The sequence below is a fragment of the Onychomys torridus genome, chromosome X (genome assembly GCF_903995425.1).
Source record: "Onychomys torridus chromosome X, mOncTor1.1, whole genome shotgun sequence".
Classification (NCBI taxonomy): Eukaryota; Metazoa; Chordata; class Mammalia; order Rodentia; family Cricetidae; genus Onychomys; species Onychomys torridus.
The window spans coordinates 64,435,785-64,460,378 of record NC_050466.1 but is presented as its reverse complement, the minus strand read 5'-3'; the positions used below and the strand labels follow the sequence as shown (position 1 = coordinate 64,460,378).

Here is a 24,594-nt window from a genome sequence, read left to right as displayed (position 1 = left end):
TCTTTCAGTTTCCTGATCTCCTGCTGCCATGCCTCCTTCCACTCTTATAGACTCTTCCCTTAGAATTATAAGTCAAGCCGGGCGGTGGTGGCGCACGCCTTTAATCCCAGCACTCGGGAGGCAGAGGCAGGCGGATCTCTGTGAGTTCGAGGCCAGACTGGTCTACAGAGCAAGATCCAGGAAAGGCACAAAGCTACACAGAGAAACCCTGCCTCAAAAAAACAAACAAACAAACAAAAAAAAGAATTATAAGTCAAAACAAACACTTTCTTTCATAAGTTGCTTTTGGTTATGATATTTAATCACAGAAACAAAAAGTAACTAATAAAGTATATGTGTACATTGAAATCTATATTCTGCATGTGAGAAAGTAAGTAATATTTTTGTTTTGTGAGCCTGGATTATTTCTTTTAATAGGATGATCCATCCATTTTCTTGAAAGTTATGTAATTTCATTTTCTTTACATATGAATAAAGTACCATTGTATATGTATCCCACATTTTCTTTATTTATTCACCCATTGATGTGCACCAAGGATGGCTATATTGACTATTGTAAATAGCACAACAATAAACATAGATGTGCAGGTATGTGCTGTTGAGTTAGAGTCCTTTGTGTATATTCCAGGAGTTGTACACCTGGGTCATATGGAAGTAGAATTTTTTTATATATAAAGAGCTTTATTAGAAACAAGATGGGACAGGAGGAAGGAGCCAGGCCTGGCGGGGAGGGAAGCGGAGAGTGGAGCAGAGTAGAGAGGAAACAGAAAGAAGGGACGGAGAATTTTTATTTATTTGAGTAACCTCCATACAGTGTTTCTCTTTTCCTACATCCTCACCAACATTTGCTGTCACTTGTTTTTTGATGATGGCCATTCTGAATAGTGAGTTTGAGTTTCAAGGAAATTTTAATTTGCATTTCTCTTATAGCTAAGGATGGTGAACATTTTTCATATATACTATTTTTGCTACTTCTTTTGAGAACTGTCAGTTCAACACATTTAGCCATTTATTGAATGTATGATTCAGTTTTTGGTGTTTAATTTTTATCTCTCTGTACATTCTAGATATTAATTCCCTATTAGATACATAGCTGTCAAAGATTTTCCCTCACTCTGTAATCTCTTCACTCTAATGTTTCTGTTACTATGCAGATTTTAAAATTGCATGCAATCCCATGTGTCAATTCTTGCTAATATTTTCTGAGCCATTAGAGTTATTTTTAGAACAGCTTTGCTCATGCCTATATCTTTAAATGTTTTTCCCCAACAATTTTTCAGTTTCAGGTCTTACTTGCAGGGCAAGAGATAAGGATCTAGTATCACTTGTATATACATGGATACCCAGTTTTCTTAGCACTATTTGTTGAAGAGGCTGATTTTTCTCGAGTGTATTTTTTTTTTGAGCTGAGGATTGAACCCAGGGCCGCTCTACTACTGAGCTAAATCCCCAATCCCATCTAGTGTAGTTTTTTGACACCTGTTGTGTGACATTATTCCTAGAGAGATGTTGTTGGGGAATATTATTTTAAGGTGTGTTACTTTTGTTTATGTTGCATTTGTTTAACTCTGTGAAGCTGTGTTACTGTGCCTGTCTAAAACACCTGATGGTCTAATAAAGAGCTGAATGGCCAATAGCAAGGCAGGAAAGAGAAAAATAGGCAGGGCTGGCAGGCAGAGAGGATATATAGAAGAAGAAATCTGGGGGGAGAAGAGATATAGAAGAAGCCAGAGAAGGAGAAGGACATCAGGGGCCAGGTACCCACCAACACAGCAAGCCACAGAGTAAGAGCAAGATTTACAGAAGTAAGATAACAGGAAAAGTCCAGAGGCAAAAGATAGGCAGGATAATTTAAGTTGAGGAAAGCTGGCAAAAAAAAAAAAAAACAAGCCAAGCTAAGGGCAGGGATTTATAAGTAAGAATAAGCCTCCATGTGTGATTTATTTGGGAGCGGGGTGGCAGGCCCCCAAAAAGATTAAAGAGCAAAACAATCAACAAGATGTGAACAAACATAATTACCCTAGATAGGAAACAAATAACAGACCTAAGTAACAATACCCAAGTCCAACTTGGTGAAACAATGAGGTTTTCTGGATTACTTAAAGTTGTATTTACAAAGAGGTCAGAAAAACAAATGCTACATGTTCTCTCTCATATGCAGATGCTAGCTATGAACCTTTGGGTATGTGTGCTTAAATTGGGGTACCCATAAAAATCAGGAAACTAGTAAGGAGCTATGGGATGTATTTTAAAGGAAGAGAGATAAAGCAGAGCTAGTATGGAGCGGGAGAAGAAATAATGGACCAGGGATGAGAGATGGGAGGGCAAGGTTGAAAAGGGAATATGGGAAGGAAATAACTATATGGAAGACATTTGAAGATGTCATGTGGAAACTTACTACTATAAAATCTTCCTAAAATATACATATACATAAAAGAATTTACATGTGTTTACCCTACAATGGGGTGACAATGCCACTACTAGACACCAAACGTTTAAAAAAGAAAAGAATAAAAATAAAAAAAGCCTAATACCAGGAGGCTACCTCTTTCAGAGATTTTAGAAAGTGGGGCCGTGTAGACCCCCCCAACATTGTAGACTATTGCTATTGTTCTTCATTATGCTACACAATTTGAGGATAACTTGAAAATACCACATGCTTAAGTTATAAATTTTTCCCTATAGGCTAGCTTTCATGGTGCTGGAAAGTGTTTTGCATGCTACTGGGAGAGAAAAGTAAGCAATAGTCTTACATAGCTGTGAACCCTGCATACTACAATAACAAGTAGCCTGGAAAGATATGCCTATGTACAATAGTGGCACAAATGTTATGGGAGGAACCAACCACTGTCTGCATAAAATTAAGACCTATTTCACAAGACAGAATTCATGCCTGGCACCATTAAAGTGTCAAAGAACCCATGGATGGGTAAGTAACAGGTCCTAGGTGAGAATTTACTATTATTACTCTGCTAAGTGGATGCAGTATTAAACTGTGCTGTAAGTACCTACATTTATACCCATAGGTTAATGCATCTCTTAATTCTCATCAGAGAAACTTTTTTTTTCAGTAGATGGCAATTAACAAAGAGACCCGTAAGTGGTCAATTTGCAGAGAATAAAGAGACTATGGAGTGCTAGAACTAATGGGGCACTTAGTTCTATATCACATTTCTTCCTCCCAAGGTTCAGGAATTGTCAGGGAAGAGAGGGCAGAATGATTGCAAGAGCCAGAAGTAGTGGATGACTGCAGTGAACCAATGTTTTACAGACATGACAGAGCTATGACTGCATGTATAAGACCTATGCAAGATGGAAGTAGACAAAATCCAGCATAGATTGGGAAGGGGACAAAGTCCCATCCCTAGTTAAGGAGCTAATAGCAACTAATGGTTGCTAGGAAAGGAAGGGTCAATTTTCTTCAGGAATGCTGCCCCTGAGAGACTACCAATGCTCTAGTAGATGGCCCTACACTCATGCACATGCTAGCAGCTCTAAGTGAACTAAGTGGACTGGAAAAAAAAGAGCACCTGAAATTGGAAATGAATAGTGGTAGAAGAAATAGAGGGAGAGTTGGAGAGGTATGGATGTGGGGTGGATTTAATCCAAATGCATTATATGTATGTATGAAATTTTCAAACAATAAAAAGGTATATAGGCAAGGGATTACTTACAGGAGTATAGACAACTCAAATGCAACTACATCACCAAAAGCTCACCTCAGCATAGGATGAAAACTAGAACCCTGAAGGTCTCCACACTATTTAAACTTGGGGAGAGAGGTTTCATGTGCTTCTGCTAAGTTTTAGGAAATTCTTGAAACTTGTGAGTTGTTTATTTCTTAAATCTTAGTGAGTCTCCTTTTAGAATTTTCTGAGTCTTATAGAGCCTGTTCAAATGGAATGTTTCAACTTCTAGGAAATCACTGCATGACAACACCTTTGTCAAAACATTGATGACTGTGACAATGTGGATTTATTTTACTTTTTATTTATATTTCACTGATCTATGTGTTTGTCCTTGTACCAGTTGACTGCTGGTTTTGTTACTATAGCTCTGCAATATAATTTGAGATCAAGTGTTGTGATACTTCCAGCATTGTTCCTTGTGCCTAGAATTGTTATGGCTGCTCAGGATTGTTTTGCTGCCATACAAATATCAGGGTTGTGTTTTCTAGGTCTGTGAAGAATTCTGAATCAGATTTTACTGAATCTGTAAAACGTTTTTAAGGATACCAATTTGTGAATCACTGTCATATAATAAATAATATTTAAATCCATGGACTTGTATAAGAATAATAGGGAGAAAACATTGCTACAGTGCGACAAGAGAGCTTGGACCAAGTCTTGGTTATTTGAAAGATGGATAATATTTTGATAGACAGAGATATAAACAGCATCTAACTGTAAAGAAGAACATAGTTAACAAAGACTAAGTTAAAAATGAGCTTAGTATAAGTAGGAGAGCCTAGGCATGAGGAGATAATGGAAGGTTTTTCATTTGCAGAGGGCTTCTACTTCTGATGATATCTGTCTAGTGCACACATATGACCACCATTCTCTTTATAATAAGTATAAATATAAACCAATTTTTCCAACATAACATTTTTATTGTTTGGGAATTTCACATCATGCACCCTGATCACACTCTTTTCCCAGTACTTCTATGTCTTTCCCCTCCCTTGTGACCTCCCCCCCAAAAAAATAAAAATTAAGAAAAAAACAAGTACAATTTGTCCATACATTCACTGAAGCATGGTAAATCTCTCAGTGGCCTGCCCCTTATAAAGAACTGAGTCTAAAACCAATTTTTAATCTTACTAAAGGCATTGGAGAAAAAATAAAAACTGTCAAGTGCTGAATGGGTAAATGCTTGAAGAAGAATACAGCTCTCTTTGAGTTTCCAATATTCATTAGCTTTTTGCTTAGAGAGACATTCTGGCCTTCACCAAACAAGGTAGATATAACTAACATTATTTACTGAAGAACCAGAAAGCGGTTTAGAGAGAAAAGTAGAATTCTCGTAAAGAAAATATTCAGATTCTAGGTGTTTTAAATTCTGTGTTTTAACTTTGCCTAAATCTCTGTTTGACCCTGAAAACACATGTACATGGCAGATTACAAGAAAACCAGCTCAAGCTTAAAGATTTGGGCTAAAACTTTCAGCTGCTGCCCCATTTGGAATCTGAGTTCAGCTCAGTTCCTTGCCTATAAAAACAAACAAAAAAGATCAAAACTTAATTCATACTCCCTAGGTATGTCATTTACAACATGTAGGATATAATTAATAATCATTAGACACATGGATAGTAAAACATGACTCATGCTCAAGAGAAATAATAACCAATGGAGAAAATGTTGCAATAAACATCCAAAAGGAAATGCACTTATAGTGTATAGAGCTGAGTAGTCAACACTTTAGGGGAATGAATCATTTAAGTCAGTAGATGAGATGAATTTAAGTAAACAAAGGCCAGAGGTAGGAGAACAGTAGGGAAATTATTAATTATCAAAAAGATACTTTGTGGAAGACATAACTTGGATGTAGGATGAGAAATTCAGGTTGGGAAATATTTGATTTCAAATGTTAACATGATATTCAGCTGGAGTATCCAATGTAGAGTCCTAAATACAAGATGGAGTTGTGCTAAAGGTCAGAAGTGAAGCCTGAGGAAAATAATTTGGAGTCTGTCAATAAAGAAGAGATTGCTGAAGTCCTTTGGAAGCTAGATTTGCAAAGTAGAATATGGGTAATTAAATGATAAGTTATGTGCATTAGTCGTCAAGTACTATGATGCTTTGTGTTGTCAACCTGACAAGATCTAGAATGTCTAGGCATGCCTCTGGGGATTATCTTGATTATGTTACTTAATGTGGGAAGACCCATTTAACCACCTGGGAGACCATTCCTTGGGCAGGGAGTTCTATGTTGTATAAATGGAGAAAAGGAACCAAGCAGTGGTCTGTGCTTATTGCTCTCTGTTTCTGCTTATAAATACAATGTGACCAGGTTTTTCAAACTCCTGCTGCCTTGCTTACCTGTCTTGATGGACCATACCCTTGAATTGTGAGCAAGGATAAACGATTTCTCTCTTAAAGTGCTTTTGTCAGAGTAGTCAGGAAAAGAAAGGAATATACTTACCATGTGCTTAAAGCAACAACCAGCCAGAAGAGGTGGTGCATGCTTATAATCCTAGCAGAGACTGGAAGATTGTGAGTTTGAGGCTAACTTGGACTACAGAGTGAGAGCCTATCTAAAAAAAAATTATTTGGTCTAAAATTTCATATGATGGGAATTTGTGCTGAATTCAACTGGATATTCATTCAGCTCTCTTGTAGATCCACCATGCCTCTGCAGTTAGCTATCTGGACCTTGGCCGGATGCTCTCACTATTTTTGAGCAAAATCTAACATGTCTTATCTCTACTTCATGTGCTCTTTCTTCCCTGAGTACTTCTGACCTACATGTGTTCATGTGGATTCTGAAAAAGGAAGCAAAGAAAGGTGCAATATTAATGTAGCTCAAACTTGAAACCAGTAGCACATTGCATACATCACATTCTATTGGCTAAAAGTAGTCATCAGGTTGTCCCAGGTTCAAATAGCAGAAAATTATCTCCACCTTGATGGGACAAACTGAAAAGTCATGCTGCAAAGTGGCATGGTGTCGTGTGACAAACTTTTCCCAGGGATATGCAACACACATGTCTACTCACCCCAGTTAGCTAACAAACAACCTAACAAGGACTGATACTACCAAAGTCCAATTTGGTAAAACAATGAGTTTTATTGGGGTGACTTACAAGAATATAGGTGAGGGGTCATTTGGAGGAGCAGAAGTGACTCAAAGAGAGCTATATCACCAAAGTCCACCCTAGCATAGGCGACGTTTCACAAAGCTGGGAACCTGGAGCAAACTGCACAGCCTGCAGGCAGCTAACAGGATGGAGAGTGTCCTTAGCAGGTGCCTGAGTTGGTCTAAACCGCTTCCAGGCAGCTCAGCTTGTCTCTGCTTCTTCCAGGCAGCTAGTCAAGTCTCAGAATCTTCTTTGCAGCTTTTCTCCTCTGAGAGTCTTCTTTGAAGCTCAGCTTTTTATTGTTCATTCTGGCAGGGAGGGGACTAGTGAATGGGAGTTCTTGAAACTATTTTTTAGTTGTTTACCTCTCTGCTTAAGGAGCTCCCCTGCAGAATGGAATGTTTTAATATCTGAGGAGACTGCTACACAACACATGGATTCAAGCTTAGTTTGTGATTTGCAATCTACCATATAATCATGGATTTGCATATCATTATTCATGATAACCAAAAGAAGCAACCCATTTTCCCATTGATTAAGGAATAAATAAAATAAAATCTGTTTATTATAAATAATATTACCAAACACAACTGGTCAAAGTGCATCGAATGATCATCTGTAGAATGCTCAGGTGCAAATGGGACATTTCTATTACATCTCTTCCTCCTAAGTGGGGACTATAGACAAGTTGATGGCTTCTGAGGGAAGGAGAGTCCATTTTTTTTAAGGGTGTGGCCCCTGATAGTCAACAATGTTCCAGTGGATGGTCCCAGACCCATGAGTACATGAGCAGCACAAATTGGAATCAGTAGAGTGTAGCACACACACACACACACACACACACACACACACACACAGTCAGGAGGGGATTGGGGTTAGATATTGGAGGAGTCAGGGGAAGGAGTAGGGGTAAATATTTTTAAAGTGCATTGCATGCATGAATGAAATTTCAAAAGTTAGTAGGATAGTATATCTTTTTTTTTTGGATAGTATATCTTAAAAGAATGTTACAAGGATGTGGATAAACATCCAAATTAAGAAGTCCTTAGGAAAAGATTCTGAGGGGCCTTGACTGCAGGAGCTTCTATCCATGTGAAATTGGGATACACTAGCCTCCTGGCATGGAGATGTGTTCATCAACCTGGAAACTCTCCAAACCCCACAGCTTAGGAAATTTTAATGTCTGCTTCATCATATAGGCATGATTAGTTATTAACTCAATCTCCCATCCCTTTCTTCTCCCTGGAGCATGACAGGGATGAAAGCTCCAAGCTTGTAATCATATTCAGAGCCCACTCAAAGTCGCCTTATTACCACTGACAAAATTACAAGAGTTTTAGGAACTCTGTGTAAGGAATTAAGGGCAGAATCTCTCTCTCTCTCTCTCTCTCTCTCTCTCTCTCTCTCTCTCTCTCTCTCTCTCTCTCTCTGTGTGTGTGTGTGTGTGTGTGTGTGTGTGTGTGTGTGTGTGTGTGATGTTATAACATGCAATGGAATATTATTCAACCTTAAAAGAAGGAAATTCTGTCACATGCTGCAACGTGAATGAACCTCGAGGGCATGGTGCTAAGTGAAATAAACCAATCTCAAAAGAAAAGGCAAATAATGTATTTGTTACATAAAGTATCTAAAGTAGACAAATTTCCAGAGACAGAAAGCAGCCTGATAGCAACCAGGGTCCGAGGTAAGGGGAAAATGGGGAGCTGTTGTCTACTGGGTATAGAGTTTCAAGCTTTGCAAGATTAAAAAAATGTTCTAGAGATTATTTGTGCAGCAGTGTGAATGACTTAAGACTACTGAACTGTGCACTGAAAATGAATAAGGTGGTAAATTTTGTATGAGATATTTTTGTTACAAAAATGAAATATTAAAAAGACAGACTTTGTACATGACCTATATTTGGGGAAAAGGAAAAGAAATGAAAAATCAGAGGAAACAAACATTTTTGCTATGTCTGAAACTAATGGAAACCATCACTGTGAGATAAAGGGCTCCAAAATTTATCTTTTGCTTACAGGAGTTAAATGGAGGCCAGCTCATCTGGCCTTAATCTCTCCAGGCTAGGGTTTACACCATCTATCCCATTTTCCAGATTTATAATATCTGGTGGAAACTCCAAACCCAGACGCACATTCTTTTCTCCTTTCTCTAAAATCTGTCTATGCGGAAAATACTAGATTTTTTTTAAAAATCTTGATTTATGGAAAAGCATTGTGGATTTTAAGGAATTAGATGAGATTTTCACCAAGAATGCATCCTTTGGCCATAGGTCAGAGCCAGTGAAAAATGCTTTGAAAGGCAGACTAGAGATAGTAAAGGCCTAATCTTCAGGAACTGTGGCAGAGAGAGAGAGGGAAAAGGGGAGAGAAGGAGGGAGACAGGGAGACAGAGAGAGAGAGAGAGAGAGAGAGAGAGAGAGAGAGAGAGAGAGAGAGAGAGAGAGAGAGTCTGTACTATAACCTGAGAAGAGGACATGTGGATTAGAAGGCAGAACTATAATCTAGTTGTGTGGAAGAGAAGGACAAGGGATGGATGGTGTGATGAACACCACCTCCCACACACCTCCCTTGCTGCCTTTCTTTCCTTACACAGCCTAAACACACATACTCACCCTGACCTCTCCATTTCTAACTTGTTAAACTAAGTCAATGCTGATACAACAAACCTCTAGAAATTGAGGAAGAGAGGGAAAAAAATTTAAATGAAAGACTTAACCTATCCAAAGATGGACCTCCCGTATAGAAGGAAAGATTGAATTTTAAATTGCTGTAGTCATAGTGGTATACCATATGAGGGAGAAATGTTTCTTATAACATTTTCCAGATTCCAGAGACCTATAAAGAAGAGTCAGGATTGTGTGGTTGATATTAAGTCTTTAACCTGAAAAAATCGAATTGAGGCTATATTCCTAATCCATTTTAAAATGTATTGCAAATTCCTCTCTATTGTTATTTTTCCCTGTTGCTTGCAGAGTTAAACATGCTATTTGAGACAATCTTAAATTGTAGATGTAATAGTTCAGAAGTAAAGATATTTTGCAAGTATATAAACAAAAATATCTCCATGCTTGTATTAATCAGCTAGGGCTGCTATAATAAAGTACCACAACCTGGATAGCTTTAATAGTCAAACCTGAAAACATACCAAAAAGTAACATTATACAGATAGAACATTATATTTAATAATATAAATGTGTGTATAACAACATTTAATGAAAAGAAAAGCCATGAATTTGAAAGAGAGCAAGGAGGGATACATGAGAGGGTTTAAAGGGAAGGAAGAAATGATGTAATTACATTATAATCTCAAAAAGAAAAGAAAAAAGAATTCCATCCCCTGCCCACCCTCCATTCAGGAGACTGAGGCAGAAGGATAATGAGCCTAAGGCCAGTGAAGGCTAGGCTAGCCTAGCCTTGGCTAAGCACAAACGAAAAGGAAAGGAGGATAGAGGCAGAGAGAGACAGAGACACAGAGAGACAGAGACAGAGGAGGGAAGAAGAGGGGGAGGGGAGGAGGGATTGTCTTACAGTTGTAGAAACTAGAAGTGTGAGATTAGGGTAGTCCACAGATCCTAACTGCCTCTGAAACCTGTAGAAAACCCTTCTTAGCCCCTTCTTAGCTTCTGCTGCTTTGTTAACCATTCCTTGACTGGCAGGTGCACCATTTCACCCTTCCTTTGTGACAAAGCACTCCCCCATGTCTCTGTTCACAGAGCAACCTTCTTAAAATAACACCAGTTATATTGGATTAGGGGCCTACCCTATTAAAGTATGACCTCGTTTTGATTCATTATACCTGTAAAGACAGTATTACCAAATAAGGTCATATTCTAAAGTAGGAGGGATTAGGAACTGAGTATCTTTCTGTAGGGTAGCGTAATTCAACCCTTAACAGTGTCTAAAGACCTATAGAAAAAAATTTCATTTTTATGCTTTCAAAATACCTGGGTTCATTTGTATGTTCTCTCTCTCTCTCTCTCTCTCTCTCTCTCTCTCTCTCTCTCTCTCTCTCTCTCGTACGGAACCCAGGGCCTTTCACATGCCAGGAAAACATTCTACCATTGATCTATATCACTAGCCAGCAAAAAATTTATTTATTGCTCTTGGGAAATAGTAAAATATTTTCTGTTTCTATAAATAGCATTTCACAATAATTCTTGCACAAACATAAACAATTTAAATATACATAGTTTTATTAAGTGGTATTAATTACATTTTCAAATAAAGCTATTTAACCTATAGTTTCATCCCTTACTTAATAAACCATTTTAAGTTATATTCAGGCTTTTAAATAATATTTTTGGCCGGGCGGTGGTGGCGCACGCCTTTAATCCCAGCACTCGGGAGGCAGAGCCAGGCGGATCTCTGTGAGTTTGAGGCCAGCCTGGGCTACCAAGTGAGTTCCAGGAAAGGCGCAAAGCTACACAGAGAAACCCTGTCTCAAAAAAAAAAAAAAAAAGAAGAAGAAGAATATTTTGGGGGTATCCATACCCTCAATGTATTTTTCTTACCCCTATCTATTTAAATAAGTTACTGAAATCATAATCAATGTGTTATGTGATGAAATGTACTTCATTCATTAAATGGCATAATTAAATAAATCATTAGTTTTCCAGCAACAGACCTCATTTAAGACTGCCTCACTTACACAGTTTTGTGACTAAAGTTGCATATTTCCCAAGCATAGAGATTTAGAATTTGGTAAGTAGCCACAGAGTAGAGTTCCATTTAATTCCATGGTGTCACTTCCAGATGAGCGCTGGTTATGGGATGAGTTTAAATCCAAATTTTAAAAAAAAAAAATCCCAAAGTTTTTCTTAAAGTTATCTTCCTAACTGCAAACTCAATTCTACATTCCAGAGAACAAACACAAACTTTAAAATAACCACAATAGCAGCCACATTCTAAAACAATAGTTTCATAATGTTTAAGTGTTTCTTTTCCTTTTCATTTTCAAAAATTTCCTTTTTTTTTCTTTTCATGATGATGAACAGGAACCGGTGGTCCTTGGGGTTTTGCTTCAAAATGGTTTGTGAACTGAAAAAAAAAGAGAACCACTGTTCTAACCAAGCACACTAAATTGATAGTTATAAAGCAGAAATGCTGGCCTCTGAAGGAACGCATTATACTATGATTTTTGCTTAATGTTAACACAGCCATTTTTAATATTGGTTTGAAAATGAAATTTGAATGTATTATCTCCCTCTTATGAATTAATGTTTATAGAAAAGAACATTTTGAGGGTCTTTTTTGCTCTAGTCAAAAAACTGAAAGAGAACAGTAGCTTATTAATGCTCCAAGAATGGCTTCTCCGTTCCTTGTCAAGTCTCAAAGCCTCATAATTCTTTCCCTTCAAACGACTCTAAAACAGAATGACACCTCCAAGGATTAAACATTTTGGAAACCAATAAAAGAAAACATTAAAGAATGCCTGACACAGACTCCATATTTCCCTGTTCCTCCTGTGTTCCCTCCAGAAGTATGAGTCAGGTACTGTTAACTTTGAATCAGACATTTGTTAGTTTCTTTTGAGCATTCTATAAACAGGTTTTGATCATAGCCCATGAGGCAACTGACCTGTAATCATTTGCATTTCAACACATGTAGCTTGAAACACAAAACAGCCAGTTACCCTACATCCTCTTTTATTTGAATTCCACAGGAAGTTACTCACAGTACGTGTGTGTGTGTGTGTGTGTGTGTGTGTGTGTGTGTGTGTGTGTGTGTTTGTGTGTTTACTCACAGTACCTTTGTGTGTGTGTGTGTGTTATGAATGCCCTAAAGAAATAGATAGTACTACAATAAAATGCTCTCTCAACAAATGGAAAGCAATAACTTTCAAGAGTCACATTATTTAATCGGGAATACTCCCTTTCTGAAATGTGTAAGAGAAGCTCCATTTATTGAAGGCTTTCTAATGACGATGTACTTAATGCTTTCTAGACATGATTCCCATTTAATCTTCCCAATCATCCAATGACATGGGTACTATTATTCTTATTTCAGACAAGGAAATCAAAGCTTATTTTGCAAATACCCACTGAGCAACTCTTATATGCCAATCCCTGTTCTAAACAAAATTCAAGCTTAGAGAGATAAACAAATATGAAATTTGGATATACTCTTATTGTGACCCCATCCTACCTTCATGGAAATAATGCTGAAGAAAATGTTCCATGGGCTGGAAAGATGGCTCAGTGGGTACAACACTTGCTGTACAAGCATGAGGACATGAGTTTGAATTCCAAGAACTTATGGAAGCTCACAGACCAGCTAGACTGGCACACACAAGTTGTGAAGAACAAAGAAGAGACTCTTCCTCAAACAAGGTGAAAGGTGAGGACCTACAAACCCCTGAGGTTGTCTTCTGACATCCACACATGTATACCTGCGTGAACACACACAAATAAATACATTTTTCAAAAGGAAGCATTTCATGTATCTGTATTGTAGAATGCCTTTACCTTTGTTCCTTTTAGATTTTATTAATGTCTTCTTTCATCATGTCATTGAGCTTTCTATCTGGAAAGGAACCTAAAGAAAATTTTTATATTTCCAAATATTTGAATTTTCTCAAATAAAACATTCAAATATATCTTTATTGCTCTTTCTTAAAGGTTTGTATCGTGATAGTTTTTCATTTGACACAGAGTCTCACTATGTATCCCTGGCTGGCCTAAGCTCACTATGTAGACCAGGCTGGCCTCAAAATCACAGAGATTCACCTGCCTCTGCTTCTGGAGTGCTGGGACTAAAGGTGTGTATCACCATACCCAAACTTGATAATTTATTTTTTTAATCTCAGAAGTTTCGAGGAAAATCACATATATGAAAGATATGCTACCATGCATTTTGTTAAACTCTTGTGTTATGTGATGTAAGATATGAGCCTCAATCATATCATTCCTTCTGTAAGGAAGAACATGTCTACTGTTTGTTTGCCATTTCTTTTTGTGAAAACAGATATACTTCATATACTAGAAAAGGAAAAGCCTTTCCTGGAGGGGACAGTGATTGTGCTTTGTGAGTTTTCTATGTTAGTGTCAGGTCTATATGTATAGAACTGTGAATTTTGAAAGTATGTGATTAGGAGAGCTCAACATGAGCCACAGTTAATCATGCCGTAACTTTTCCAGACTGAGGGAACTCCATTTTTTTTTTGACAAATGTTATTTTGTCAAATGAGTGCCCATTTAAACTTGTACACAAAGGTTATAATTATAGCAGGAAATGGTTGGGGGCAGAGGAGGTTGAAGCTGGCTGTCCTGTCATACATTAGGAATCATTTCTTGAAACCCTAGTTCAGATTTTCTATTGAGGTTTGCCATTTCCTCAGCTGCTGTTTCAAGTAATAACTTTCCAGTGTTTTGGTTTTGGAGACATAGGGTAGGGAGATTAGGAGACAAATGAATTAGCCCTTTCTGCTGATTTTGCACAGGGTGGTGTGTGTGTGGGGGGAGGACAAGCAGCCTGGAGCTATGACTTTAAGGTTAGGACCTGTAGGCATTCATAATAGGCTCAATGTTTAAAGATAATTCTAGAGCAGTGCTGCCCTATAGAACCATAGTGTGAAGCTTAACAAGAAATGAAATAGTTTACAGGTTTCAAAAGGTAAAATCAAATGCCAGGTGTTGGGGTGGTGCACACCTGTAATCCCAGTACTCAGGAAACAAAAGCAGGAGAGTCACAAGTTTGAGACCAGCTGGGAGAGGCAGTGAGATTCTGTCACAAGGCAAACCAAAAGTGAACTTAATATAATGACATTTTATTTAACACAAGAGAGTCATAGTATCATTTCAATACTCATACAGTCAATACCAAAATATTGATGAGATACTTTATATTCTTTTCTTAAGATACAGCCAGCACATCAGAGCATCTTTTTTTTTTTTTTTAAGACAGGGTTTCTCTGTGTAGTCCTGGCTGCCCCCGAACTCACTTTGTAGACCAGGCTAGTGTGGAACTCTGGAACTCAGAGATTTGCCTGCTTCTGCCTCCCAAGTGCTGGTGCTGCATTGACTTATTATACAGATGTGTGCCCATGTGCGCACCAGTTTGGGAGATCACAGGAGGCAGTTCCTTCCTTCCACCATTTTTGTCTTGGGGGTTAAACTCAGGTCATCAGGCTTAGCCGCCAAGTGTCTTTACACACTAAAGCCTCATGTTGGCTCAAAATGCTTTTTTTAAATATGGTTTTTATGGGGGGTAATTAATGCCAGACAGTGTTTGGGCTCATAATTTAGGCATTCTGCGTATAAGTGCAAAATAATTCATAATTCCCTATCTTCAAATTCCTGTGAGCATGTTTTTACATCAAGAAGGTGCTGCCAACTGACCTGAGTTAGGGCCCTGGTTGGATTTGCAGCACCCGAATCAAATATGGTGACAAGCGTCTCCACGTGTCCCTCTCCTCCAGATTACTCAGAGCCTGCCTAGTTGTTTGTTGTTCAACGTGAGCTGTCTCAGAGTCCAAGGCTGAGGGAGAGGGCTCTCAGCAAGAATTTCCGGCTGCCTTCCCTAAACAGTTGGAGCTTTCATCAGATGAGGTTCCCAGGCCTGGGGGACAGCAAAAAGAGCCCAACACCTGTCTCTGGCGGGCCAGGCAAGAATCCTCGCTCACACATCACAGACCTGGCCAGCTGGGCGTGGATCTCTAAGGTCATTCTCACACCTGCCAAGGGAGGGAGGCGAGAACTCTCCAGGTGTCTGGATCCCTAGGATGATTAAAGGAAACTGTTAAAAGGCGTGCAGGGAGAGCGCAGCGGGGGACGCGCTGTTGTAGCCAAGCGTGGGAGGTTAGGGATGCCTCCCTCCAGGCCTAGGGGATTGAAGAAATAAGCTGTCCGGAGATTTCCCTGGGCTCTTTCCCCCTTCCCGATGCAGGGCGATTAGCCAGGGGCTGCAGTAGCTTTCCACTCAACCCAGCGACTTTCACACTTTTCTACCAAGGCATACAGCGCGCCTAAGCAGCAGGCGCGACAAGCCCAGTATTGAACCTTCCTAGAACCCACTCTGAGCGTCCAGGCCTTAATTCTCAAACTCTTAGAATTCTGAGGCTCCGATGCCTACTGGGGATTGGGTTCCCTTAACCCAGGGCTTCCTCTTCTTGGGCAGGAGGAGGAGTCACAACCTCCCCCTCCCTTTCTCCTCCGCCTACGACCAGCTTGATTTAAAAAAAAAAAAAAAAGCTAATCTTTTATTTAAAGTCAACGGAGGAGCAGGAGCCCCGCGCTCCTGCCTACAAGATATTTTTACTAACTCCTTAATCTCTGCCAAGGAGGGCAACCTTAAGGAACCTCTGTTTTCTCTTCTTTGAAGATTTAGGTAGCAAAGGAGGGGTGTGACAGTTTGGGCTGAAATTCGAGGGCTCTACGCACTCGGGAAGGGTTATTGGGGAGGAAGTAGGATGGGACGAAAAAACCCCCAAATACTAACAATTTGACGCAAGAATCAACTTTAAAAGATTTGAATCAAACTGGGAGTTGAACCTACGTGCAACCGACTCCCAGGCACCAAGCCTCTCTAAGTCCCTGTACAAGCCAGAGGAACGGGGTCAGGTGAATACTCAGCATGTGACCCCGAAGAGGGACTCTTGGGCCAGGAGGGGATGTGCCCATAGCCTAGGCGCGCCCACGCGCACCCCTGGAGGAGAAAGGCCGAAAAGACATCTCCGCCTCCGCCCCCGGCTGCCAGCACGGGACTGCGCCCCCAGCGCCCTGCCTAGCTTCTCCAGCTGAGCGCGAACCACTCTGCTCTCGCAGTCTCAACGAGCCTCCGACCTGCTTGGACTCGTGGCAGTTAAAGTCACCCAGCCTCTCGTCCTTCCTGCATTGCCCATTTCTCCCTCACCCCACCCCCCAACTCCCGCCAACGCCCCCAAATCTCTTGGGCTCGCCCTTCCTGAAAGTAGGCGAGGCCCAGAAGCCGAGGCTGGGGAGAAGGAGGAGGAGGGGAGGGGGTGGGAAAGGGGAGGGGCCGAGCGTAGCGGTCCGAGGGCGTGTCCTGCACTAGCCACGCCTCTGGGTGCGCGCGGTGGTGGTGGTGGCCGCCCAGCCTCGCTCTGAGAGACAGGTATCGCTTAGACGCCATGTTGTGAGCGGAAGTGGGGGAGCGCGCGGCGGTCGCTGTTCTGCTGGGAGCGGGCGCGGGAACCGGCGGGGAGGGGAGGTGGGGGGCGGAGCCGTAGTCCGGGCGGCGGAAGGAGGAGAGGAAGAAAGGGGCGAGCCCTGGTGCCTGGCGGCGGCGCGAGGCTCTCACTCCCGAGTGCGGGCAGCTGTGGCCAGGCGCTGGGCGTTCGGGCGGTCAGTGTCGGCGTCGAGCTTGTTCTCGGGAGCCGCCGCTGTTCTGCTGCTGCTTCCCGGCTCTGCCTTGCGCTCGAGCGGCGAAGGAGCCGGGCCGGCCGTGGGGCGGGTGGGGAGGGAGGAGGTGGTGAAGGCGGCGGGCCGGGGAGGGGGGGAAGATGCCGCTGGCGCAGCTGGCGGACCCGTGGCAGAAGATGGCTGTGGAGAGCCCTTCCGACAGCGCTGAGGTGAGTGCAGCCGGACGGCGTGGCAGGCGCGCCCCTTCCCCACGCCCCCGCCAGTTAGCTCTCTTCCCTGGGGTTGCCCTTCGTCCATCTTCTCCGGCTCACATCTTGTCCCGGGTGCGGGTTCTGCTTTGGGTCATTGGGGTTTGCCCATCTGTCTATTCCTCCCTCCCTCCCTCACCTCTCCTTGGCTTTTTTTTTTTTTTTTTTTGGGAGGGGGCTGCCGGTGTGGCGGCGCGTGGGGTTTGGAGTGGGCGCTGAGGCTTTGCAAGAAGCCGGTTTTAATCAACTTTGCGTGGGGGAAGCAGGAGGCAGAGCGGGAGCCGGCGGGGAGTTGGGAAGTTTGGCCCTGCGGGCTCCGGGGGCTTCTCTGGATTCTTAGTGACTTTGGGGTAATGGCTTCAGTTCACCCTGGATCCAAGTCTTGAGTCTGGCCGAGGGAGGGGATTACTGCAGAGAGACGGGCGCACACAGGGCAGGGTGGTGAGCCATGAGGGTTTTGAGTAAGGGGTACAGGACTGAGGGGTACCCCCCTATTTGCCGCAGCGCTTTGTGCTGCTGCGAAAGAAAAACGGGACGCCTCTGATCCCCTACTCCCGGGTTTTTGAGGTCACTGAGTTGTAAGACCCGGAGTATAACTTTGTTTCCTGTCCGTGGAGGTGAGCGGGTGAAATTCAAGATCAGCGGTGGTTGTAAAGGGCTATCTGGTTTTCCTCGCCCGGGATCTGGTGACCATCCCTGAGATACCCACCCCAGTGTGTCAAAAAGCCCAAACAATATACCCAAACAAGGCAAAACAGAATTTCTGCGGACACATCCCAGCACTGAGCATTTCGCAGCCGCCTCTGTCCCAGAATCAACTCGAGATCTGAGAAAATAATACAGACAAGATCCATTCCAGGGTATCAGCGCTCCTCACCAGAGTGGAAAATCAGTTCCTGATGGTGGCGCGTCTGTGATTCTTCTTTCTTGACTTTTCGCTGCCTTCTGTCCTCGCAGCGGACTTAGGGGATTACAGGATGATAGGCTGGGTGTGTGTAATAGTTACTGAGCGAGTGACCCCATTTCTGGAAAGCATGACTGAAACGCGGGGGTGGAATCGGGCAGGCTCTGATGAGTGGTGTACTTGGCGGCAGCCGCTGCCCTGCCGGCCTCCGCAGTATGAGAGGTGGATAGGGTTACTGGTTACGTCAGTAAAACTCAGGCTCAGTTTGGTGTGAGATTCGGGACACTTATATTCTCCGGGAGGGGGAAGGGGAGGAGGACAGGAATCCTTTCAAATCGTTTTTTCAGGTTTTTCTCCCTAGTCACACTCCATTGCCATATAAAAATATTTACTTGATCTTCCTAAATGCAGGAAGAGTTGTAATAAGGCATACGAGTCTGTACTTAATATATTTTGCTACTAGATAATGCCTTTAATATCTAAATGCTTCTCGAAAGTATGAAAGACATAGATATATATTGCCATAATTTTTAAAGGAAAGGCTGGTGGGGAAAAAAAGAAATCGTGTTTTTAAGACTGGCAGAATTACGAGAATTTTATTTAAACTTGAGAGCCAATATGGTTCTGTAAATTTTTAATAACAGTTAAATTTAGAATATTTAATCGTCATTTGAATGGATACTGTGAAAAAACATATGGCTAAGGAACCTCTTCATTTTTTTCCTTCAGAAAAAAAAATGGCATTTAAAAATACAGCTATCAAGGTGGTTAAAATGTTCCCAAAGTACTACATCTGTGGAAGACATTATATATGCTTAGACTCTGCTTTTTAATTTAGGGGTTTTTTTTCTTAGTATTTTGGAGACAGCCCAGGCTAGCCTGAAACTCACTATGTAGACCAGGCTGGCCTTGGTCTTACAGAGATCTGCTTGCCTCTGCCTCCCAAGTACTGTGGCTAAGGCATATGCCTCCATGCCCAGATATGAGTCTGCTTTTTAAATACACAAAATAACAATTACAATGAATACACTGATGCATTAAAAATTATTTGTTAAAGATATACCTCAACAAATTGCCTTTAGGTAGTTTGTTTCCTTTGGTTGTTAATTTGTTAATCCAACTTTTTTTCCTTGGCATGTGTCAATATGCAGGTAGAAATCATTTAAAATTCTACTTTATCCTTTTTCTGTATAGTATGCATTAGATAAAGAAAATACAAGCCTACTTATTTAGCATCTACTATATGCAAAGATATTGTGATATATCTACTCTTTCATTTTATCCTTCTGTAACCCAGGAGAGAGGATTATGGTATCCATTGTTACAGATTAGGAAACTAAATTCAGTAGTTAAGAGCACAAAGGTTATAAATAGTAAATGGCAGAGCCATAATTTGAAGCCAGGTAGATACAATTTGTGTGCTTTGCTTTATGTTAGAATAGATACTTCAAATCATTTGTAGAAAGAGTCAAGGCATAAACATGCTAATAATTAGAGTTCATGTATTCTTCTTCATAAGCATAAGATCTGATTTGGAAAAGCAGCAATATATGTAATATGTATTAATTATATACATATATATAGTGTGGGTGTGGGGGTGTGCTTGCATGTGCACGCATGCATGTATCAGTGTCATGTTTTCCAAAGCCTGGTGGATAAGATTCCACAAATTGTAATTTCTAATTTTTTTTTCTCTTCTAGCATAAAATATATCAGAGTTAGGTGTTGCCTAGATTTATTAAAAGTAGCCTTCCACACATTGCCTTTAGATACTCTGTTTCCTTTGCTTGTTAAGCTATTGCAAGTAAAATAGTTCTGAAACCAGTGGGAGAAGAGTTGAGAGTTTTCATAAAGAGCTAATATTGATACCCATTATTATGCCATCTCCTTCCCAGTAGACTCACATCCTGGAATAATTGTATTTTACCAGAGAAATATAAGGGTTTCTAACGAAATATTTGCTTGAGCAAATGCATCAGAAATTTCCTCTCCATGCTAAAAGATTTTAAGGTTGGTCTGTATAGGATTACATTCATGGTGTCACCACTAGATAGACTGAGCTCTTGAAAACAAACTCTTTTTTTTATTTCTCTGAATCCTCAGCAATTAACACAATGCCTGGCACATACATATTTGAACTCAATAAATGTCTGCTAAGTGAATTATGAAAGTCGGGAATAGGGTGCTTATGATTCTTAATCTATGTTCTTATCATTTTAATTCCTCATTGAACTATGAACAATTTTAAAAGACCTGTACGCCTCTAAAAACAGTTTCTTCATTCCTTCATACCAGCCTTCCTGCTTTAAGACCTCACACAAGTGTCATGGTGTCCAAAACAAAAAACCCTTGTGGTTGAACTCAAACATGGGTCATAACATGATAGGATAGAAGTAGGCCAAATGTTTAAAGCAAATTTAGGATAATGAAGTACTATGTAAGCAAAGTCGGGTTATTAGACGATTTAAAAAAATCAAAATCACTTCCTTAGTAGATATTCAGAAGTTCTTAATGGATTACTTTAAGTTACAAGTGCTTTTTTATTTGATATCTGACTGTTTAGGGGGTGGATATCAAGGAATTGTGGTTCTTCTACAAACCCATTGCCACTGCTATCAGAGACAAATGTCACTAGATGACCAGCCTAACTTAAAGTATATGATCTTCCTTTGTTGCACTGGAATTGGGATAAATGCTAATCTAAATAGAAAACAATGTAAAAGTAGTAAAATGAAGGTTATTTTTGCTTTTTAAAATACTCACAATGCAATGTATTGTATATAATAAGAACAATGTTTTTATACAATGTGTTGCATAAAAATAGCCACCTTGACTTCCTTTAAGTAACAAGTACATGACAGGCATTGAAAAATACTATATTTGATTAAAAAAAAAAGAACTTTGTATTGTAGATTTAGTGAACATGCAGCCATTTTTAACCTCAAAAATTATACAGTAACCCTTATTATAATACAGCATAGGTAGCTGGGCGGTGGTGGCACACAGCTTTAATCCCAGCATGTAGTAGGCAATTGCAGGTGGATCTCTGTGAGTTCCAAGCCAGCCTGTGCTACAAAATGAGTTCTAGGGCAACCAAAGCTACACAGAGAAACCCTGTCTCAAAAAAACAAAAATAACAACAAAATAAAACAAAAACAGCATAGGGTGTCTACAGTGTTTCTAATATGTATTATATAGAGTTCTTAAGTTTAATCTGTTCAGAAAGTGTTTTATTCATCTATGATGATTGACTTTGAACAAATTAAGTTCTTTTCTGTTTCCTGTTTCATTTTTACCACTTTCCAGTTTTTTGGGTTTTTTTTTTTTTATTTCCCTCAAGTGAAGATCTGATGTGAGGATAGATACTGCTTTTGTCAACTGTCAACTGTGACGCATTACTGAATATTTCATTGTTTTCAGTGATTCTGATACAGGACAATGTTTTGTTTTGTTTTTTTTAAACTTGAGAACCCTGCTTTATTTTGGAAGCTGTATCCTGTGTTGAGTGTATCCAAAATGTGAAACTTCTCATGTTCCTTTGAACTTTAAGATAAAGAGAGAAAAGTGTTTATTCAAAGAAGCAAGTATAGGCACACTTGGCCTTTTCTTTACTACAATTTTGGAAATCACTATAAATATATCCTAATTTTACATAAGAAAATGACATAATTTAGATGTGCACTCCTGAAACAAGGATGTGACTTGGTAAGTTGTAAAATAAATAGAAGTGTAGTAAATTATTTATCTAGAAGTCTGAATTGAAGAATTATTCTTAAAGTTTTCCTTTATTATCATCCACTAAAAAATTTTTAACATTGCCACAGTTAACAAGATTTATTCTATCCTTCTGTGCTCAAGAACAAGTATAGTGCCAGGCTATAAATGATGAGTGAAGTCAGAGTGGCCTAATTCACTCATTACACAATGGATACTTTAGGCCCAGTGGCTCAGATTGTAATGAAGGATAATAACATTTGCTTGTCTCTCTAATGATGCATAAGTATAATAGTGTTCAATTTTTAAGGTATTTTGGTGAAAAATGCATTTTAAGCCTTGAAAGTGTGTGTGTGTGTACGTGTGTATATGTATTTACATCCTATTCTCTGAATTAATATACAAAAATTAAGTGATTAAGTTTTAATACATAGTATTAACACATCCTCATACCCACCAGTGTGTTGTTTAGATTTAATACAGTGACTACTTGTATTATGAATTTGGAACAAGCTTCAGCTACTCAGATAGTCTGATTTATCAGTTTAATAGCAAAAATCATAAACACAAAGGAAAATAAACAATAAATTTTACTTGCTAAGTAAAATGTGTCTAGATTCAACTAAATAAGTACATTCCACAGATACACTATGTACATATTATAAAACAAGTACAGAAGAAAATATGCTCATATAGCACATAATAATCGTTTAGTACATTTGATTAATTATTATTTATAGTTAAGAGTTTCAGCTTTATCACCTTGAAATTAATAAGGAACTTTGTGAGATCATTTGCTTCCTGCCAAAGTGTTTTTTGTTGTTTTTTTTTAATTTGGAGCTATAAAGGCCTGTGTTTTGAGTCTTGGCCTTGCTTCTGAATAACTTTCTAACCATATCAAGGTTTTTTGCTGTGTCTATTCTTGAATCTTCAAAAATAAATATAAAAATATTGACTTCAGAGTTGTCATTTAATGAGAATTAAATGAATTGATGTGTAAAATAATTGTATACTCTATGATTTTTGTTTATTAAATAAAACTTATAAATGACTTGCTCAAAGAACTATCTTCTTGGATATTTTTTTCCAGAATTAAGTAAAGCAGGTGAAATTGTTTATTTGATTGATCATTTTAAACAGAATCATTGTAATATCTGAATATACCTACAAAGGGAAGATAAACAGAAATCTCTTCAGTCTTGTCCTTTTTGTGTTGTTCTTTGCAAATATTATCTTTAAATACAAACCATTAAAGAGCATCATGAAGGACATGTAAGGAAAAGGACAGAAAAGAGTATTTCCATTTTAAAACTGTTGAAACCAGGTGTGTTATAAACTGGCATGCCATTTTTTTCTTAGAGATAAATAAAACAACAGTAAACCTTATGCATGATGCTGTTTTATGATCAGTGAAATACAGGATGGCCTGTACATCAATCTCTTGAAGATAATGTATTTGTAAAGAAATGATTAGTCAATATATAGCATCAATACATAGAATTTTGATTTTTTAAAGTATATCAAAACAGGGTATACACATATTCATTATTTAGGCTTAATCAGTTCTTGTTTATTTTATTAGGGAAATTAATATAGCATGTCTCCCCATTATTGTAAGTATATTTATTTTGGTTATTGAACAGCCATGGATAAATAGGATTTCCTGTCAAGAAATGTAAGCCTTTGGATTTTGTCTGTTGTGAGGTGCTGGTATGTTAAAAACTTTAAATACTATAGAGTATTTTACAGAGAAAACTCTAGAGACACTCTTAAAGTCTCCAGACTCTGGAGTTGTTATTAAAGGATATATGTGACCCAGCAATCAACTTACCCCTCTAAAAAATAAGAGCACATGATATCAGTAAGTTTAAAAAATGTGGAGTTAAGTATCTTTACTGTATAATTTCTGAGACCGTTTAATATGTTGTACATAGTGAAACTGCAAAACAATATTTGAGCCAGAGTTATATAGTGAAATCCTGTGTTTATAAAACATATAAGCAAAACAACAAAAATTGTATTTGAGACTTGATGTCAGGGTCCTATTTTCATGAACTACCTATTGGAATCTTAAACAACACAAGTGTCTTACAGAACAGTTTCAGAAAGTTCAGTACCTTCATTATTGCCTGTAGAAGAGCTCCTATTTTTAATTGACTATACTGAAGCTTTTGACTTTGTCAAGAAGAATTTCATTTCACTTTTAATTAAAATCTTTCTAAGTTGTACAATAAATTTCCAACTCAGTAGTGAACTAAAATTTAAATATAAGATGTCTCAGTGGGTGAAGATGCTTACTCACCAAGCCTGATGACCTGAATTCAATACTGGGGCCCACATAGCAGAAGGATGGAGATATATATATATATCTCCATCCATATATCCAAATCACATAATGTCCTCTGATCTCCACACATGGGTATGCCATGGCACATGTGCACTATAACATGATTATGCCCCACTCCCAGCAAATAAATGTTAAAAACACAATTTTTTAAATAAACCTTTTTAAAAGTAAAGGTTTTTATTTGATTTTTGATAATCCTTAGTTATATAGTTCTTTAATATCAAGCCTTTACTAAATTACCCCTATGTTAACTTTCTCTAACTTTTG

General features: G+C 39.2%; 1 protein-coding gene across 7 annotated transcripts in view; it reads left to right on the top strand.

Moving 5' to 3' along the window:
- The first annotated feature begins 16,812 nt into the window (after positions 1-16,812).
- Rps6ka3 (ribosomal protein S6 kinase A3) overlaps positions 16,813-24,594 on the top strand; it is a 107,767-nt gene continuing 99,985 nt past the window's right edge. For 5 of the 7 annotated variants that reach the window (XM_036174519.1, XM_036174516.1, XM_036174517.1 and 2 more), the window contains exon 1: positions 17,265-17,323. Coding sequence is in view for 1 of the 7 variants with exons in the window: in XM_036174521.1 (XP_036030414.1) it covers positions 17,255-17,323 (69 nt within the window). In the remaining 6 variants the exon portion in view is untranslated. Of the gene's footprint in view, positions 16,867-17,239; positions 17,324-24,594 lie in introns of those variants that run through there. The other 2 variants (XM_036174515.1, XM_036174521.1) reach the window with 2 other exon arrangements.